The 18,458-nt window shown below is 51.6% G+C and overlaps 1 protein-coding gene across 1 annotated transcript in view; it reads left to right on the top strand.

Moving 5' to 3' along the window:
* Positions 1-18,458, top strand: part of MROH1 (maestro heat like repeat family member 1) — a 130,452-nt gene that overhangs the window by 13,315 nt on the left and 98,679 nt on the right. The window contains 3 exon segments of the mRNA XM_017883492.1: positions 6,082-6,159; positions 11,090-11,131; positions 11,134-11,234. Of these exon segments, the coding sequence (XP_017738981.1) occupies positions 6,138-6,159; positions 11,090-11,131; positions 11,134-11,234 (165 nt within the window). The 5' untranslated portion in view covers positions 6,082-6,137.

Below are 18,458 nucleotides of genomic sequence, written 5' to 3' on the forward strand. Positions count from 1 at the left end.
TTTTTTTTTTTTTTTTGAGAAAGGGTCTTTCTGTCACCCAGGCTGGAGTGCAGTGGTGCAGTCTTGGCTCACTGCTACCTCTGTTTCCCAGGCTCAAGTGATCCTTCCACCTTAGCCTCCTGAGTAGCTGGGACTGCAGGCATATGCCACCATGTCCAGCTAATTTTTATACTTTTGGTAGAGGTGGGGTTTCGCCATATTGCCCAGGTAGTCTTGAACACCTGAGCTCAAGTGATCCACCTGCCTTGGCCTACCAAAGTGCTGGGATTACAGGTATGAGCCACCGCGCCTGGCCATCTATTTCTTTTTTTTAATTAATTAATTTATTATTATTATTATTTTTTGAGACGGACTCTCGCTCTGTGGCCCAGATTGGAATGCAGTGGTGCTATCTTGGCTCACTGCAACCTCCACCCCCTGTCTCAAGCAATTCTCCTATCTCAGCCTCCCAAGTAGCTGGGAAAACAGGCGCACACCACCACGCCCAGCTAATTTTTGTATTTTCAGTAGAGATGGGGTTTCACCATACTGGCCAGGCTGGTCTTGAACTCCTGACCTCAGGTGATCCATGTGCTTCGGCCTCCCAAAGTGCTGGGATTACAGGTATGAGCCACCACGCCTGGCCAATTTTTCTATTTTTAGTAGAGGTGGGGTTTCACTGTGTTGGCCAGGCTGGTCTCGAACTGACCTCAAGTGATCCATCCACCTTGCCCTCCCAAAGTGCTAGGATTACAGGCGTGAGCCAGCCCACCTTGCCCGGCCTCTAGTTTCTTCAGGTAGAAGTTGAACTCATTCTTTTTTTCCTGCACATTCTCTGTATACTTTAGTCATTCTTCTTTTCTAAAAAGACATTTAATGCTGTAAGTTTCCACAAATTTTGATATGTCGTTTCATTTTCTTTCACTTCAGCATGCTTTGTAATTTCACTTTTGATTCCTTTTTAGACCCATGCATTATTTCAAAGCATATTAAATAGTTTTGAAACTCTTGGGGATTTCTCAGATATCGTTCTCTTATTGATATATTTAATTACATTGTGGTCAGAGAACATACTTTGTATGCCTTGAATTCTTTTACACTTTTTTTTTTTTTTTTTTTTGCGAGAGGGTCTCCCTCCTGTCGCTGAGGCTGGAGTGTGGTGGTGTGATCTCTGCTCACTGCAGCATTGACCTCCTGGGCTCAAGTGATCCTCCGGCCTCCAGAGTGGCTGGGATCACAGACATGCGCCACCACACCCAGCTAATTTTTGTATTTTTTGTAAAGACAGGGCTTCGCTGTGTTACCCAGGCTGGTTTTGAACTCCTGAGCTCAAGCAATCAATCTGCCTCTCAGCCTCCCAGAGTGCCAAGATTACAGGGTGTGAGCCACTCTGCCTGGCCGAATTTTCTGTTCACTTGTTCTAACAGAGACAGAGGGCTGGGCATGGTGGCTCACACCTGTAATCCCAGCACTTTGGGAGGCCGAGGTGGGTGGATCACTTGAGGTCAGGAGTTCGAGACCAGCCTGGCCAACGTGGTGAAACCCCGTCTCTACTAAAAATACAAAAATTAGCCAGGCATGGTGGCGCGTGCCTGTAGTCCCAGCTCCTGGGCAGGCTGAGGCAGGAGAATCAATTAAATCTGGGAGGCGGAGGTTGTAGTGAGCCGAGATCCTGCCACTGTACTCCAGCCTGGGTGACAAAAGCAAAACTCCATGTCAAAAAGAAAAGGAGAGAGAGATGTTGAAATTTACACTGGAATTTGAATTTGTCTATTTTCCTTGCATTTTATTAGTTTTGGCTTTGTGTATTTTGAAGCTCTGTTACCAGGTAAAAGTGTTTAGGATAGTTAGTATTTCTGAAATCTAGTTTGTCTAATGTGACTCCAGCTTTCTTGTAACTAATGTCAGCCATGTTTTTCTTTGCCCATCCTTTTGACATTAACCTCCTAGTGTTAACATATTTAATCTTTCCTGTAGTTTCTCAAATATATGATATAGTTTTAACAACTAATGTCTGTGTCTCTGAACTCTTTCGTTTGTGTTATTTCTGGGTCAGGATGGTTGGTTCATCCTCACAATGGGTTGAATTTTCTTGCTTTGCACGCCTGGTAATTTTTTTTTTTTTTTGAGACAGAGTCTCGCTCTGTCGCCCAGGCTGGAGTGCAGTGGCGCGATCTCGGCTCACTGCACGCTCCGCCTCCCGGGTTCACGCCATTCTCCTGCCTCAGCCTCCCGAGTAGCTGGGACTACAGGCGCCCCCCACCACGCCCGGCTAATTTTTTGTATTTTTAGTAGAGACAGGGTTTCACCGTGTTAGCCAGGATCGTCTGGATCTCCTGACCTCGTGATCCTCCCGCCTTGGCCTCCCAAAGTGCTGGGATTACAGGCATGAGCCACCGCACCCGGCCCACACCTGGTAATTTTTGTTTGGATGCCAGGCATTGCTTTTGCCTTGGTGGTGCTGGATATTTTTGTGTTCCTGTTAGTATTCATGAGCTTTGTGCTGGGAGCTGGCGAAGTTACTTGGGAACAGTTTGATCTTGTCGGGCCTTTCTTTCAGCTTTGTTAGGTGAGACCGGAATGACGTTTAGTCTAGGACTGATTTGGTTGATGACTGGGGTGGAATCCTGAGCACTCTGCCTGGTGCTCCATGAGTCATGACACTGTCCACTCCAGCTGCTGGGAGCAGGCCCCATTCCTGGCCCTGTGGAAACCCTGGATGTTGCTTCTCCTAATCCCCTTGTGTGGCTCTTTCTGCAGCCTTGGATAGTTTGTTCTCATACAAGGCATTTGTGTTAGTTTTCTAAGGCTAATGCAACACGTTACCACAAACGTAGTGCCTTAAGCAACACAAATTTATTACCTTAAAGTTCTTGGAGTGAGAAGTCTACCAAGGGTCTCACCAGCCCGAACCCAGGCGCGGGGGACTGCTTCCCTTCCTGGTGCCCCTGGGAAGGATTGCTTCTGCTGTCTCAGGTTCCTGGCAGAATTTGGTTCTTTGCATCTGCAGGACGGAAGCCCCTGTTTTCTTGTCAGCTGCCAGCTGAGGGCCATTCACAGCTTCTCCAGGCCACCTGCATTCCTCGTCTCAGAGCCTCCCTCCTGCATCCTCCAAGCCAGCAGTTGTGGGGTGAATCCTTCTTATGCTTCAAATTTCTCCTCCCCGCTCTTCCGTCTCTTCTCTTTGACCCACCCAGGAAAGGTTCTTTGCTTTTAAGGACTCATGTGATTAGGTTGGTCTCACCCAGGTAATCCGGGATAATCTCCCTGTCTCAGGGCCTGTACCCTTAATCTCATCTACTGAATCCCTTTGCCGTGTAAGGGTTCATACACACAGGTTCTGGGGATTAGGGTGTGGGCAGCTTAGGGGCTATTATTCTGTTGACCAGTAACTTGCTGAGCGCCCAGGGAACCCGCTGCAGGTCTCTAAAGTTCTCTCTGGGCAACACTTTCTCTGGTACAAGAGACTGCAGACTCTAGCCACTTTGGTATCGGCCGGCACTACCCGTTCTGTCTCTTCAGCCTAGGTGTTTTGCTGGGCCCTAAGCCTGGGTCCTCTCTCCAGGCAGTGAGCTGGGCTCTTGGGGCTATGCCTCATTTCCTACCTCTCAGGCCTCACTGTCCTTCATATTCTGATGTCCCTTGTCCTGAGAAATGGTGATGTCTTGTGTTTCGTCCAGTTTTTTTTTTTTTTTTTTTTTGAGACGGAGTCTCGCTCTGTCGCCCAGGCTGGAGTGCAGTGGCCGATCTCAGCTCACTGCAAGCTCCGCCTCCCGGGTTTACGCCATTTTCCCACCTCAGCCTCCCAAGTAACTGGGACTACAGGCGCCCGCCACCTTGCCCGGCTAGTTTTTTTTTTGTATTTTTTAGTAGAGACGGGGTTTCACCATGTTAGCCAGGATGGTCTCGATCTCCTGACCTCGTGATCCGCCCGTCTCGGCCTCCCAAAGTGCTGGGATTACAGGCTTGAGCCACCGTGCCCGGCCGTTTTGTCCGGTTTTTTAGTTGTCCTGTGTTTCTCGCCTGGGCCTGGAGCAGACAAGTCCAAGCCCGTGTGCTCATTTGTTTTGTTAGCTCCTGTTTGAGTTGGGTGAACGTGGCTGCTGCACTGGAAGGGGTGCTGCACAGTCGTGGACTGGCATTGGTTCCACTGGTTTCTTCCTGGACGGTGGAGCTGAGCAGTGCTGGCTACCTGCAGGGCACAGCCACTGGTCCCAGATCCCAGCCGCTCAGCCCAGCTCCTCCGCCTCTCCAGCTCAGCTCAGGCCTGGGAACTCTGGCTTCTGATGCTCCACGTCAGACGTGCCCTTGTCTCTGGGAAGTGTGTGCTGTGGGCACTTTCATGGGTTTTCTGCCCTGCCTGAGAGTCACTGCCCTCCTCAGCTCTTAACACTTCCACAGCTTGGGATCTCTATGGAATATGTTTTTTTGTTTTTCTTTTTTGGTTTTTTGTTTTGTTTTGTTTTGTTTTGTTTTTTTAGACAGAGTCTCACTCTGTTGCCCAGGCTGGAGTGCAGTGGCATGATCTCAGCTCACTGCAACCTCTGCCTCACAGGTTCAAGTGATTCTTCTGCCTCAGCCTCTTGAGTAGCTGGCGTTATGGGCACGCGCCACCACCCCCAGCTAATTTTTGTATTTTTTTAGGAACGATGGGATTTCACCATGTTGGCCAGGCTGGTCTTGAACTCCTGACCTCAGATGATCCACCCGCCTCAGCTTCCCAAAGTGCTGGGATTACAGATGTGAACCACTGTGCCTGGCCCTGTTTTTCTTTTCTTTTTTTTGAGGCAGGGCTTGCTGTGTTGCCTAGGCCGGAGTGCAGTGCAGTGGTACAATCTCAGCTCACTGCAACCTCTGCCTTCCAGGTTCAAGCAATTCTCCCACCTCAGCCCCCTGAGTAGCTGGGATTACAGGCGGGAGCCACCACACTGGCTAATTTTTTTGTATTTTTAGTAGAGATGGTGTTTCACTATGTTGGCGAGGCTTGTTTCAAACTCCTGGCCTCAAGTGATCCACCTGCCTCAGCCTCCCAAAGTGCTAGAACTTTTATTTTATTTTTCTGAGACAGGGTCTCATTCTGTCGCCCAGGCTGCAGTGCAGTGGTGTGTTCTTGGCTCACTGTGACCTCTGCCTCCCAGGTTCAAGCGATTCTCATGCCTCAGCCTCCTGAGTAGCTGGGACTAAAGGTGCCCGCCACCACGCCCAGCTAATTTTTGTGTGTTTAGTAGAGACAGAGTTTCATCATATTGGCCAGGCTGGTCTTGAACTCCTGACCTCAAACGATCCGCCCACCTTGGCCTCCCAAAGTGCTGGATTACAGGCATGAGCGATCGCTCTCGGCCAAGATTTCCATGATTTCTTACCTCATCTCCAACCCATGTGTGCACAGCACAGGGAGGTGTCCTGGCTGGTCAGGGGTGGGTCATGGCGTCTCTCCTTCGTTTTTCTCTGGAGTATGTTAGGAAGGAATGGTAGACAGGAGGTGATCGAGGGAATGAAGGGGCTGGTGGGAGCTCAGAGAACAGAGAATGTGAGTTGTTAGGATGCTGGCTGCCACGCTCATGGTGGGCCTGCAGCCCCTCTGATGACCCAGGTCCTCAGAAAGCATGATGCAGGACTTGAGTGTGTGCCCGTGGTGAAGAGGCAGAAGGAACTTGGACACTTGCTGGACCCGATTCTTTGGGACCATCGTCGCATGCCGTGGTGCATGGCATGCAGTGTGTGAAAGCGGTGTGGCCGTGCTCAGTTCCTCGGTGTGGAGGAGGATGCTCTAGATGGAGATGCGTCTACTCCTGCTGGGGCTGATGGTGGCGAGGCGCCTGTGGGCCAGCTGTGGACAAGCCTGTGCAGGCCTGTGAGGCGCTGGCAGGACTGATGGTTGCTCAGGGATGGAGGAGTGTTGGAAACTGCTGAGGATCATGGTGCCTTTTGCCCTCCCTGAATGGCTCAAAGAAAATGTGACAGAGATGTTTCCCCCAGAACAAATTAAATTAAATTGTGTGTTTTACACGGAAATGGTAATTGCCCTCAGATATCGTTGAGGCTTAAACTCAGATATCGTCGAGGCTTATGAATTAAATCTCGTGATTTTGGTTATTCCAGATTGGAGAAGAAGTTGTCCATGTTCACACTGGGTGAAGGAAGCTGAAACCACAGACATGGCTGAGTCCTCCATAAAGAGTGAGTGCATGGGGCTTGGGGGTGGCCGTGTGTGAGGCCTCTCTTGCCTCTGGGTCAGGGCAGGCCAAGGCTCTTACCAGCTCCAATGGTGCCTGGAGTTCCACCCTACACTTGGGAGCCAGCGTGGGTTCTGGGCAGTTTAGGTGATGTGGCAGGTGTAGACCTCCCCAACACTAGCCTTGAGTTTGGGACTCAGAAAAGCATATGGCATTCAGGATGTGATCTGAAGGTTTTGTTTGACTTTTTTTTTTTTTTAAGACAGGGTCAACTGGGCACTGTGGCTCACACTTAAAATCCCAGCACTTTGGGAGGCCGAGGCGGGTGGATCACCTGAGGTCAGGAGTTCGAGACCAGCCTGACCAACATGGCGAAACCCCATCTCTACTAAAAAATAAAAAATTAGCCAGGTGTAGTGGCATGTGCCTATAGTCCCAGCTACTCGGGAGTCTGAGATAGGACAATCGCTTGAACCCAGGAGGTGGAGGTTGCAGTGAGCTGAGATCGTGCCCCTGCACTCCAGTCTGGGCGATGGAGCGAGACTCCATCTCAAAAAAAAAAAAGACAGGGTCTCCCACTATCACCCAGGGTGGAGTACAGTGGTGCAATCATGGCTCACTGCAGCCTCAAACTCCTGAGCTCAGGTGATCCTCCTACCTCAGCCTCCTGAGTAGCTGGGACTACAGGTGCACGCCACCACACCCAGAAGTATTTTTCATAGAGATGAGAGTTTGTCGTGTTGCCCAGGCTGGTCTTGAACTTCTGGACTCAAGTTGATCCACCCGCCTCAGCCTCCCAAAGTGCTGGGAATACAGGCGTGAGCCACCGCGCCCAGCCTGGAGTGACTGCTGAATGAACATGCTTTCTCCAGATGTTCATCAGAAAAAAAAAAAATTAGCAGTCTTCAAAGGCTGTTCAGGCTGCTGCAACAAAATATCTTAGATTGGGTAATTAATGAATAATAGGAATGTATTTCTCACAGTACTGGCGGTTGGGAAGTCCCAGATAAAGGCGCCGGCAGATTCGATGTCTGGAGGGCTGTTCTCTGACTCATAGATGGAGTCTCTTGCTGTGTCATCTCATGACTGGAGGTGCTGAAGGGACTAGGGTGTCCTGTAAGCCTTTGTTTGTTTGTTTGTTTGTTGAGACAGGGTCTCACTTTGTTGCCCAGGCTAGAGTGCAGTGACCTCCTGGGCTCAAGCCATCCTCCCACCTCAGCCTCCCAAGTAGCTGAGATTACAGGCATGTGCCATCACACCCAGCTAATTTATTTTTCTTTTTTTTGAGATGGAGTCTGGCTCTGTCACCAAGGCTGGAGTGCAGTGGATCTCAGCTCACTGCAACCTCCACCTCCCATGTTCAAGTGATTCTCCTTGCCTCAGCCTCCCGAGCAGCTGGGATTACAGGTGCCCCCCACCACACCTGACTAATTTTTGTATTTTTAGTAGAGACAGGGTTTCACTAGGTGTGCCAGGCTGGTCTCGAACTCCTGACCTCAGGTGATCCATCCCCCTTGGCCTCCCAAAGTGCTGAGATTACAGGTGTGAGCCACCGCACCCAGCCCACACCCAGCCTATTTTTTAAAGTTAGTTTTTGTAGAGATGAGGTCTAGCTGTGTTGCTGAGGGTGGTCTTGAACACTTGGCTTCAAATCATTCTCCTGCCTCATCTTCACAAAGCACTGGGACTACAGTATGAGCCACTATGCAGGGCCTCAATCTTTTCTTTTGTTTTTTTTGAGACTGGGTCTTTTTTTTTTGAGACGGAGTCTCGCTCTATCGCCCAGGCTGGAGTGCAGTGGCCGGATCTCAGCTCACTGCAAGCTCCGCCTCCCGGGTTTACACCATTCTCCTGCCTCAGCCTCCCGAGTAGCTGGGACTACAGGCGCCCGCCACCTCGCCCGGCTAGTTTTTTGTATTTTTTAGTAGAGACGGGGTTTCACGGTGTTAGCCAGGATGGTCTTGATCTCCTGACCTCGTGATCTGCCCGTCTCGGCCTCCCAAAGTGCTGGGATTACAGGCTTGAGCCACCGCGCCCGGCGAGACTGGGTCTTGTTCTGTCGCTTATGCTGGAGTGTGATGGTGCTCTCAGCTCATTGCAACCTCTGTCTCCTGTCCTCAAGGGATCCTCCCACCTCAGCCTCCTGAGTAACTGGGACTACAGGTGCATGCCACTACGCTGTACTTTTTGTATTTTTTTCTTTTTTTTTTGTAGAGACAGGGTTTCAACGTGTTGGCCAGGCTGGTCTCAAACTCCTCGACTCAAGTGATCCACCAGCCTCGGCCTCCCAAAGTGCTGGGATTACCGGCGGGAGCCACTGTGCCTGGCTGTCAAGCCTTTTTTTTTTCCCCTCGAGATGGAGTCTCTCTCTGTCACCCAGGCTGTAGTGCAGTGGCGTGATCTTGGCTCATGCAGTCTCTGCCTCTGAGGTTCAAGCAATTCTCCTGCCTCAGCCTTCTGAGTAGCTGGGACTATAGGCACCTGCCATCACACCTGGCTAATTTTTATATTTTTAGTAGAGATATGGTTTCACCATGTTGGCCAGACTGGTCTTGAACGCCTGACCTCAGGTGATCCACCCACCTTGTTCTCCCAAAGTGCTAGGATTACAGGCGTGAGCCACTGTGCCCGACCCCATCAAGCGTTTTTATAAGGCACCGATCCTGTCCACGAAGGTGGAGCCCAAAGGCTCCACTCTTAATGCCATCACACGGGGTTAAGTTCCAACAGGTGGATTTGGAGGGACATGGCATTGAGGTTGTGGCAGCGTTGCCGCTGGATCTTAATGCTGTCACACGGGGTTAAGTTCCAACAGGTGTATTTGGAGGGACATGACATTGAGGTTGTAACAGCGTTGCCGCTGGATCTTAACGCCGTCACACGGGGTGAAGTTCCAACAGGGTTTCCACAAGGTGTGATTTGGAGGGACATGGCATTGAGGCTTGTGGCAGCGTTGCCGCTTGGATGTCTCTAACGACGCGGTCCACACCCGGCGGTGAAGTTCCAGGACCAGTGTTATTTTGGACCCGGACATGGCATTCGCAGGTTTGTGGCCAGCGTCCTGCTCGTGCTGGGATCTTACAACGCCGTCCCCACCTGGGCGTGAAGTTCCAAGCAGGTGGTATTTGAGGACCATGGCATTGAGGTCTGTGGCCAGCGGTTGCCCCGCTGGATCTAACGCCCATCACCCACACGGGTGAAGTTCCAACAGTCGACCTTTGGAGGACATGGCCTTGAGGTCTGTTGCCCGCTGGAGTAGGAGCCAGATTTGCCCAGAGGCCTCAGTTCAGCCTGCTTCTCATAGGAGGTCCTGGCGGCTGAGCTCTGTACCTGAGCACGGCAGGCCCCGGTTTTGGGTCTGAGTTCTGCCCTCGCGGCTGCCACCCAATTCCCACCTGAGGCTTGTGGCCACTTAAGGCTGAGGGCTGTGTGCCCGGGGCCACGAATGGGTGAAATCTCTCCCACTTCTGTCCCTGCCTCAGAGCCTCTGGTCCCCAGTGATGTAGCCACACCTCAGGGCTCTTTAAGGTGCACTGTTGGCGTGCCATCGCCCTTGAGCCCTTGAGGGAGACCGAGAGCCCGGGATGGCACTGGGCGCTGTTTGATAGGAGGAGGTGGGGCTGGTAAGAAGAGTCTATGAGTACAAGTGGGCCCTGGGGAGCTGCCGCAGCCCCTGAGGGAGTGCAACAGCGTGAGAAAGTTGAGGTCCGAGGGAGGGGCCCGCCTCACTGCCCGCTCAGAGGGGGGCGTGGCCTCACTGTCCACAGAGGGAGGGGCGTGGCCTCTGCCCTCAGAGGGAGGGGGCGTGGCCTCACTGTCCACAGAGGGAGGGGGCGTGGCCTCACTGCCCTCAGGGTACAGGCTCCCAGAGCACGTGAGACCTGGCGCTTCCACATGTGAATGGCCACAGCCGGAAAAGCAGATGCAGACCTAGTTCAGCACAGGCCGAGTTTGCTTTACTGGCCGAACGTGGCGTTAGGTACAGTCAGATCTCATTGATTTGGATCAGGCTGTTTGGCTAACTACTGGACTTTGGAAATGGAGGGCTGTTAAAAGTCCAGCTTCCTGCTCAGGAAGGAATTCCTTCCCAGAGGGAGACTGAGTCATGCCCTGATGCCTGTGTGTTCCTCTGCCCCAGCAGGTACCTCCTGGGATGTCCTCATTGGCAGCCTGGGTGTGGTGCTGCTGGAGCAAAAGGGAAGGGACATCCCCAAACCAGCCTGGAGGGTCTCATTGGGGTGGAGTGGCTGGTTGGCACAAGTCCCTGGGATGCTTGGCCTGCCCTTTCCCGTGTATAGGGAACCACCTGGCCTTGCCTGTAGAGCACTACTTTTATTCCATGACTTTCTTGATTCCGCTCTGGTCCATGGGGGCTGAGAGCCATGGGATGAGGCTATGTCTTTGTTCCTTCATGTATTTCTCACTGCTGGGGTCTTGGACCCTCTGCCCAGCACCTGCCTGTCGAGGGCTATATGTGGGCAGTGGGGCCATGGGGAATCCCAGGCTGCCCGGGCACAGACCCTCAGGGAGCCTTCCTAAAGAGTCCGGCGGGTGAGTGAGCCAGTGTCCTCAAGGAAGCTCAGGCCATGTGATCAGGACCAGAACAGCCTCCTGCCTGCCTGTGTGGGAGGGCAGGCTGTGTCCTCTGTGTCGCTCAACCCTGATGTGCTAAATAGTGTGTCCCGGCCAGGCAGCTCCTCGGGCAGCTGGAATGTGAGCCCTGCAGCTCCACAGCCTGTCCCCGCAGTGCACCTGACCCCCACAGCAGCACAGGCGGAGAGAGGTTACACAAGAGAGAAGGCAGCTGTGCCCTCTCTGCTCTGTGTCTGTGGTCCTCAGAGGCTACAGGCGTGGCCACTGCAGGAGTGGCAGCTGAGGTGTGATAGGAGAGGGTGCTTGGGCCTGAGCATGCTAACGGGGCTTTGTCACTGCAGAGCTGGCCTCCACCCTGCTGGACGCCATCACCGATAAGGACCCCTGGTGCAGGAGCAGGTCTGCAGTGCCCTGTGCTCCCTCGGGGAGGTGCGGCCGGTGGAGACACTCCGTACCTGTGAGGAGTACCTGCGGCAGCATGACAAGGTATTTATGCTCTTTGGTGGGGATGATGTTGTCGGGGCCATGGTCGGTTGGGGCTTACTTGGTCTGGGAAGAGACAGTCCAGCCAGGAACAGTGGGTCGGGTGTTATACAGGGGTGACCACATGTCTAAGCCCCCCCACGCCTGCCTATGTCAGGATGGGTAACCTGCCTTGTCTCATCATGTGTGGGGTGTGGCTGCATCCCCCCACCACGGCATTGTTCAACCCTCCTGTTCGAGGCTCTTTTACTCACTAAGTGGAGGCCTAATGGCCGGGCTCTATGCCTAGTGCCTGAGGGACAGACCATGGTCCCTGCTTGAGGGACAGAAGGTTGTTTCGGAGAGAATCTCATTGACCCAAGGGCCAGAAACACTGAGAAGTGCTCAGAGAGTCCCCAAGGGTCCTGCGCTGCTGGTCTTCCTGCACCCTCAGGGAGGGGCTGCCCATGAGGGGCCAGGGCCTTCCCTTGCTGTGCTGGAATGTCCTGTCCTCTCACACAAGCATTGCCCACTCAGGAGAGCTACAGGAGCCTCTTGGGAACTCTCTCTTCAGCCCCACAGGGATGCCAAATCAGTGACCCGAACCCCAGAACAGACGTGGCCCGGCTGGCTCTCGCCTCCCGGGATTTCGGTCTCGCCTAATCTTGGTTCAGTGGTTCTCTGTCACTGCTGACAACGTTGGCACTGCATTGTTTGAAACTGTTACGCACTTTCTAGTTTTCTCTCTGTGTGTGGTTTGGGCTGTTCTGGGAAGGGGAAGAGGCTTTTGCAGTATCAAAAGGTCATTATTCCTTTTGTTTTATTTAACATTTTGATATGTAAAAGGGACCTCTGTACAATGTGTTTCTTATCAGCTACCATCTCCTGGGGAAAATGACCCAGTTCCATGAAAATATCTGCCCACTGCCATGGCCTGGCGGCACTTCCTGGGGCAGGGTCTCTCCTTTCTTCCTCTGTCAGCTGTCTTAGCTGTTGTTTTTAGTTTTAGGTTTATTTATTTATTTATTTATTTATTTATTTTTTGAGACGGAGTCTCACTCTGTCGCCCAGGCTGGAGTACAGTGGCGTGATCTCAGCTCACTGCAAGCTCCGCCTCCTGGGTTCATGCCATTCTCCTGCCTCAGTCTCCCGAGTAGCTGGGACTACAGGCGCCCGCCACCTCGCCCAGCTAATTTTTTGTATTTTTTAGTAGAGACCAGGTTTCACTGTGTTAGCCAGAGTGGTCTCTATCTTCTGACCTCGTGATCCGCCTGCCTTGGCCTCCCAGAGTGGTGGGATTACAGGCGTGAGCCACTGTGCCCAGCCTTTATATTTATTTTAGTAAACAAATTTGTTTATTCATTCATTATTATTATTATTATTATTTTGAGATGGACTCTCAGTCTGTTGCCCAGGCTGGAGTGCAATGACACCATCTTGGCTCACTGCAACCTCTGCCTCCCGGGTTCAAGCGATTCTCCTGTCTCAACCTCCTGAGTAGCTGGGACTACAGGCATGCGCCACCACACCCGTCTAATTTTGTATTTTTATTTTTATTATTTATTTATATATATTTTTTGAGACGGAATTTGGCTCTGTCACCTAGGCTGGAGCGCAGTGGCACAATCTCGGCTTACTGCAATTTCCACCTCCTGGGTTCAAGCAATTCTCCTGCCTCAGCCTCCCAAATAGCTAGGATTACAGGTGCCTGCCACTATGCCTGGCTAATTTTTGTGTTTTGGTAAAGATGGGGTTTCACCATGTTGCCCAGGCTGGTCTCGAACTCCTGACCTTAGGTGATCGGCCTGCCTTGGCCTCCCAAAGTGATAGGGTTACAGGCATGAGCCACCACGCCCAGCATAATTTTTTTTTTTTTTTTTTTTTTATTTTTTTTTTTTTTTTTTTTTTTTTTGCTCAGGCTGGAGTGTAGTGGTACAATCTTGGCTCACTGCAAGCTCTGCCTCCTGGGTTCACGCCATTCTTCTGCCTCAGCCTCCCAAGTAGCTGGGACTACAGGCACCTGCCACCATGCCCAGCTAATTTTTTGTGTTTTTTAGTAGAGACGGGGTTTCACCATGTTAGCCAGGATGGTCTCGATCTCCTGACCTTGTAATCTGCCCGCCTTGGCCACCCACAGTGCTGGGATTACAGGCGTGAGCCACCGCACCTGGCTGCCTGGCCTAATTTTGTATTTTTAGTAGAGATGCGGTTTCACCATGTTGGTCAGGCTGGTCTTGAACTCCTGATGTCAAGTGATCTGCCTACCTCTGCCTCCCGAAGTGCTGGAATTACAAGCGTGAGCCATCACGTCCAGCTATCAGCTATTTGTTTTTTTTGTTTGTTTGTTTGTTTGTTTTTTGAGANCCTGACCTTGTAATCTGCCCGCCTTGGCCACCCACAGTGCTGGGATTACAGGCGTGAGCCACCGCACCTGGCTGCCTGGCCTAATTTTGTATTTTAGTAGAGATGCGGTTTCACCATGTTGGTCAGGCTGGTCTTGAACTCCTGATGTCAAGTGATCTGCCTACCTCTGCCTCCCGAAGTGCTGGAATTACAAGCGTGAGCCATCACGTCCAGCTATCAGCTATTTGTTTTTTTTGTTTGTTTGTTTGTTTGTTTTTTGAGATGGAGTCTTTCTCTGTTGCCCAGGCTGGAGTGCAGTGGCATGGTCTCGGCTCAATGCAACCTCTGCCTCCCGGGTTCAAGCGATTCTCCTGCCTTAGCCTCCTGAGTAGCTGGGATTGCAGGCGCCTGCCATTGCACCCAGCTAATTGTTTGTATTTTTAGTAGAGATGGGGTTTCACTACGTTGGCCAGGCTGGTCTCGAACTCCCAACCTGGTGATCCACCCACCTGGCCTCCCAAAGCTCTGGGATTATAGTCGTGAGCCACTGCACCTGGCCCATGAGCTGTTTTTTAAAAATTTACTTTATTTTTATTTGTTTGAGATAGGGTCTTAATCTGACACCCAGGCTGGAGTGCAGTGGTACAATCACAGCTCACTGCAACCTCGACCTTGCGGGCTCAAGTGATCCTCCTGCCTCAGCCTCCTGAGTAGCTGGGACTATAGGCGTGTGCCACCACACCCAGCCAGCTGTCTTAGCTATTTTTGCCCCATTGTGTTCCCGGTAGGAGTGCTAGGACTAGCTTGTTGGGAGGTTGATTAGAGTTGCACTTATTCATAGGTTAGTCTGACAGGGCTGCCCTCCTGCTTGGACAGGGTTGTTTTGTTACTGGAAAGGGGTCCTGATCCAGACCCCAATAACTGGTTATTGGATCTCTCACAAGAAAGGTTTAGAGGCAAATCCACAAAGTGAAAGCAAGTTTATTGAGAAGTAAGGAAACTGGCCGGCCGCGGTGGCTCAAGCCTGTCATCCCGGCACTTTGAGAGGCCGAGACGGGCGGATCACTAGGTCAGGAGATTGAGACCATCCTGGCTAACACAGTGAAACCCGTCTCTACTAAAAAATACAAAAAACTAGCCGGGCGAGGTGGCGGGTGCCTGTAGTCCCAGCTACTCGGGAGGCTGAGGCAGGAGAATGGCGTAAACCCGGGAGGCGGAGCTTGCAGTGAGCTGAGATCCGGTCACTGCACTCCAGCCCGGGCGACAGAGCAAGACTCCGTCTCAAAAAAAAAAGAGAAGTAAGGAAACTGAGAAATGGCTACTCAATAGAGAGAGCAGCCATTAGGTCTGCTGGTTGGCTATTTTTTGGTTATTTCTTGATGACATGCTAAGCAAGGGGTGGATTATTCATGTGTTTTCCAGGAAAGTGGCAGGCAGTTTGTGGAATGAGGGTCCCTCCTTTTTAGACCTGACGATGCCATGGCATTTGTAAACTGTCATGGTGCTGGTGGGAGTGTCTTTTAGTAGCCAGTGCATTATAATTAGTGTATAGTGAGCAGTGAGGACGGCCAGAGGTCACTGTCGTCACCATCTTGGTTTTGTCAGGTTCTGGTCGGCTTCTTTCCTGCATCCTGTTTTATCATTGGGGTCTCTGTGACCTGTATCTCGTGCTGACCCCGAATTATCCTGTGACTAAGAATGCCTGACCTCCTGGGAATGCAGCCCAGTAGGTCTCAGCCTTGTTTTACCCAGCCCCTCTTCAAGATGGAGCCGCTCTTGTTCAAACCCTTCTGACAGTGCATTTACCCACTGATGTGGCTGTCCTCTGGGCTTTACATGAGCCTGGTGAACACAGCACATAGGTGCTGGGCATCGAGCCCTTTTCTCTGTGGCTGAAAGGCCCCATTACCTGAGACATGCTGAAATCAGTGTCTAATTGTCAGACAAAATTAGGGCTGACCTTGCTATTTGAGGAAACGGCCAAAGAATACTAAAGGTGGTTAAAAGAGTGTATTAGTCTGTTTTCACACTGCTCTAAAGAACTACCTGAGCCTGGGTCATTTATAAAGAAAAGAGGTTTAATGACCCACAGTTCCATAGGCTGTACAGGAGGCATGGCTGGGGTGGCCTCAGGAAATTTACACTCATGGCGGAAGGGCGAAGGGGAAGCAAGCATATCTTTACGTAATGCCAGGAGAGAGCGAGCAGGGGGAGGTGCTGCACACTTCCAAACAGCCCGACAGTGAGAACTCACTGTCACGAGAACAGAAAGGGAGAAATCCACCACCGTGGTCCAGTCACCTCCCATCAAGTCCCTACCCCAATATTGGGAATTACAATTCAACATGAGATTTGGGTGGGGACATAGAGCCAAACTGTATCAAAAAGACTGTTGTTTTTAGCAGTTTGTAGCAAAATGTAAGTCTGCTTTGTAGGGGAGAAAAAGGGTGATGATATCTTTCCTCACCCATCATATCTTTCCTCACCCATCATAAGTGTCATGGCTGACAGTTCCATAACAAAAGGCAGATTAACAAGAGAAAAGCATAACAAGCTTATTTCATCACAGTTTAATGGGACATGGGAGCCTTCAGAATGAAGGCCCAGAGACCCAGGGAAGTGATCTGATTTTATGTGTAGGTTCGAAGAAACAGGAAACTGTGTAGAAGTGGGCTTGGATGGCGGGTGTGAACCATGGAAGCATACCGGGGGCACCAGCAGGGCCCATCTCGAGTTCTCCTGGGCCTCTCTGACCAGCACTCTTTCCTCCAGTTGGGACAGGACCCCTCTGCAGTGCGGGTCTGAGACCTACAGTCAAACAAGGTTGGCCAGAGAATTTTTTTTTCTTGAGACAGTCGTATTCTCTTACCCAGGCTGGAGTACAGCGGCACAAACGTGGCTCACTGCGGCCGTGACCTCCCGAGTTCAAGTCATCATCTCACCTCAGCCTCCCAAGTAGCTGGGTCTACAGGTGTGTGCCACCATGCCTGGCTAATTTTTTGTTTTTAGTAATGATGGGGTTTCGCCATGTTGGCCAGGCTGGTCTCAAACTCCTGGACTCAGGCATTCTACCTGCCGTGGCCTCCCAAAGTGCTGGGATCACAGGCATGAGCCACCAGCACCCAGCGAGAATTTCTTTATGGCCAGGTTTTGTACAGAATGGTGGAGGAAATTAGAGTGATATTTACAGGGTTTTTTTGTTTGTTTCTTTTGTTTTGTTTTGAGATGGAGTCTCACTCTGTCGCCCAGGCTGGAGTGCAATGGTGCAATCTCAGCTCACTGCAACCTCGGCCTCCTGTGTTCAAGCGATTCTGTCTTAGCCTCCCAAGTAGCTGGGATTACAGGTGCCTGCCATGATGCCCAGCTAAATTTTGTATTTTTAGTAGAGATGGGGTTTCACCATGTTGTCCAGGCTGGTCTCATACTCCTGACCTCAAGTGTCCAGGCTGGTCTCATACTCCTGACCTCAAGTGATCTGCCTGCCTTGGCCTCCCAAAGTGCTGGAATTACAGGCGTGAGCCACCACCTGGCCAATATTTACAGGTTTTATGACTGCCTTGGGGGAGAATGAGGAGGAGAGAGGGGAGGGCAGAGCAGGTCTGAGAGGGACTTTGCTCCTGAGGCCTCCATTCTGGGGCATCCTCCTCTGAGCCCCAGCCGTTCCATGCTTGTCCTGCTTTGTTTCTGATTTTATCCCTTTTCTAGCCTTTACAGTTTTTTAAACTGAATTTTTAAAAAGTCTTCCTTTACAGTTGGCATATTTATATATGATACACATGCTGAGCTGGAAGCACTGACCCTGTGGGCTGTGACCCTTCCCAGGGACCTCGCCTGCCCTAGTCCTCTTCTGTCGTCTCCTCCTGCAGACCGCCTCCATGGGTTTGGTCACTACCTGCAGTTTCTGCCTTTTGTTTGTGGGTCTCACCACAGCTGCACTTCGCTTGGCTGTGTCTTACCTAGATAGCAGGCATGGTCCAAAGCCCACTGAGTCTCTCCAGAAAGATGTGGAACAATAGGGAAAAGCAATGCCACATCCCCCTCCAGGCCTCAGGCATCAGCGCAGTGTCCTGGGGTACACCTGGAGCTTTACAGGTTTCATCTCCTGTCTGGCATCTGTGTTTGTGGTTCTGTTTTTACGAACCCAGAAGCCCATGACTTTGTAGAATGTGACCTGTTCCGCTGAGGGGTGCTGGGCCTCACGGTTTTAGATACATCCAGTCTTGTACACGTCAGCCAGGGTCCCACACAGGACAGACAGAGTCCTCAGGGGCCATCAGGCCATGGTGAGGGGCGGGATTTGGGGAAGAGAAGCAAGAATAATAAAACTGGATTTTCAAAATTTGTGAGTAGAAAAACTCAAACTCATTTTGTTTTCTCTCCTTTTACACCACACAACAATCAACACAGAATACTCCTGTGACCAAATGTGGGGGATTTCTCTCCACCAGCAAACAGCAGTCAGTTGTGCAGTGGACACAATTGAGGGCTGGGTGTCCTCAATTTAATTCCGACACCATCCACCTGGAGGTCGCGTCAGACCCCGCAGGTGGAGGGCTCAGCCCCACACGATGGCCCTGCTTCTGATGCCAGTCGCAAGCTCCAGGTGTGGCCTGTGCTTCTGACCGACCTGCCATGAATCAGGGTTTTCACGACCCCCTCCTCGGGTTCGATGAATTGCAGCAGTGGCTCACAGAACGCAGGGACAGAGTGGCCTGCCTTTACCCATTTATGACACAGGCTGTGAGGAAGGGTGCGGATGCACAGCAGGTGGAGGAGATGCTCGGGGCAGGAATGGGGAGGGGCGCGGAGCTCCCGGGCCCTCCTGGGAGCCACCTCCAGGCACCTGCGTGGGTTCCACTACCGGAAGCTCCTTTTGAGTTTTTGTGCGCAGCTGCACGCATGCTC

The sequence above is a fragment of the Rhinopithecus bieti genome, unplaced genomic scaffold, assembly GCF_001698545.2.
Source record: "Rhinopithecus bieti isolate Rb0 unplaced genomic scaffold, ASM169854v2 scaffold_13617, whole genome shotgun sequence".
Classification (NCBI taxonomy): Eukaryota; Metazoa; Chordata; class Mammalia; order Primates; family Cercopithecidae; genus Rhinopithecus; species Rhinopithecus bieti.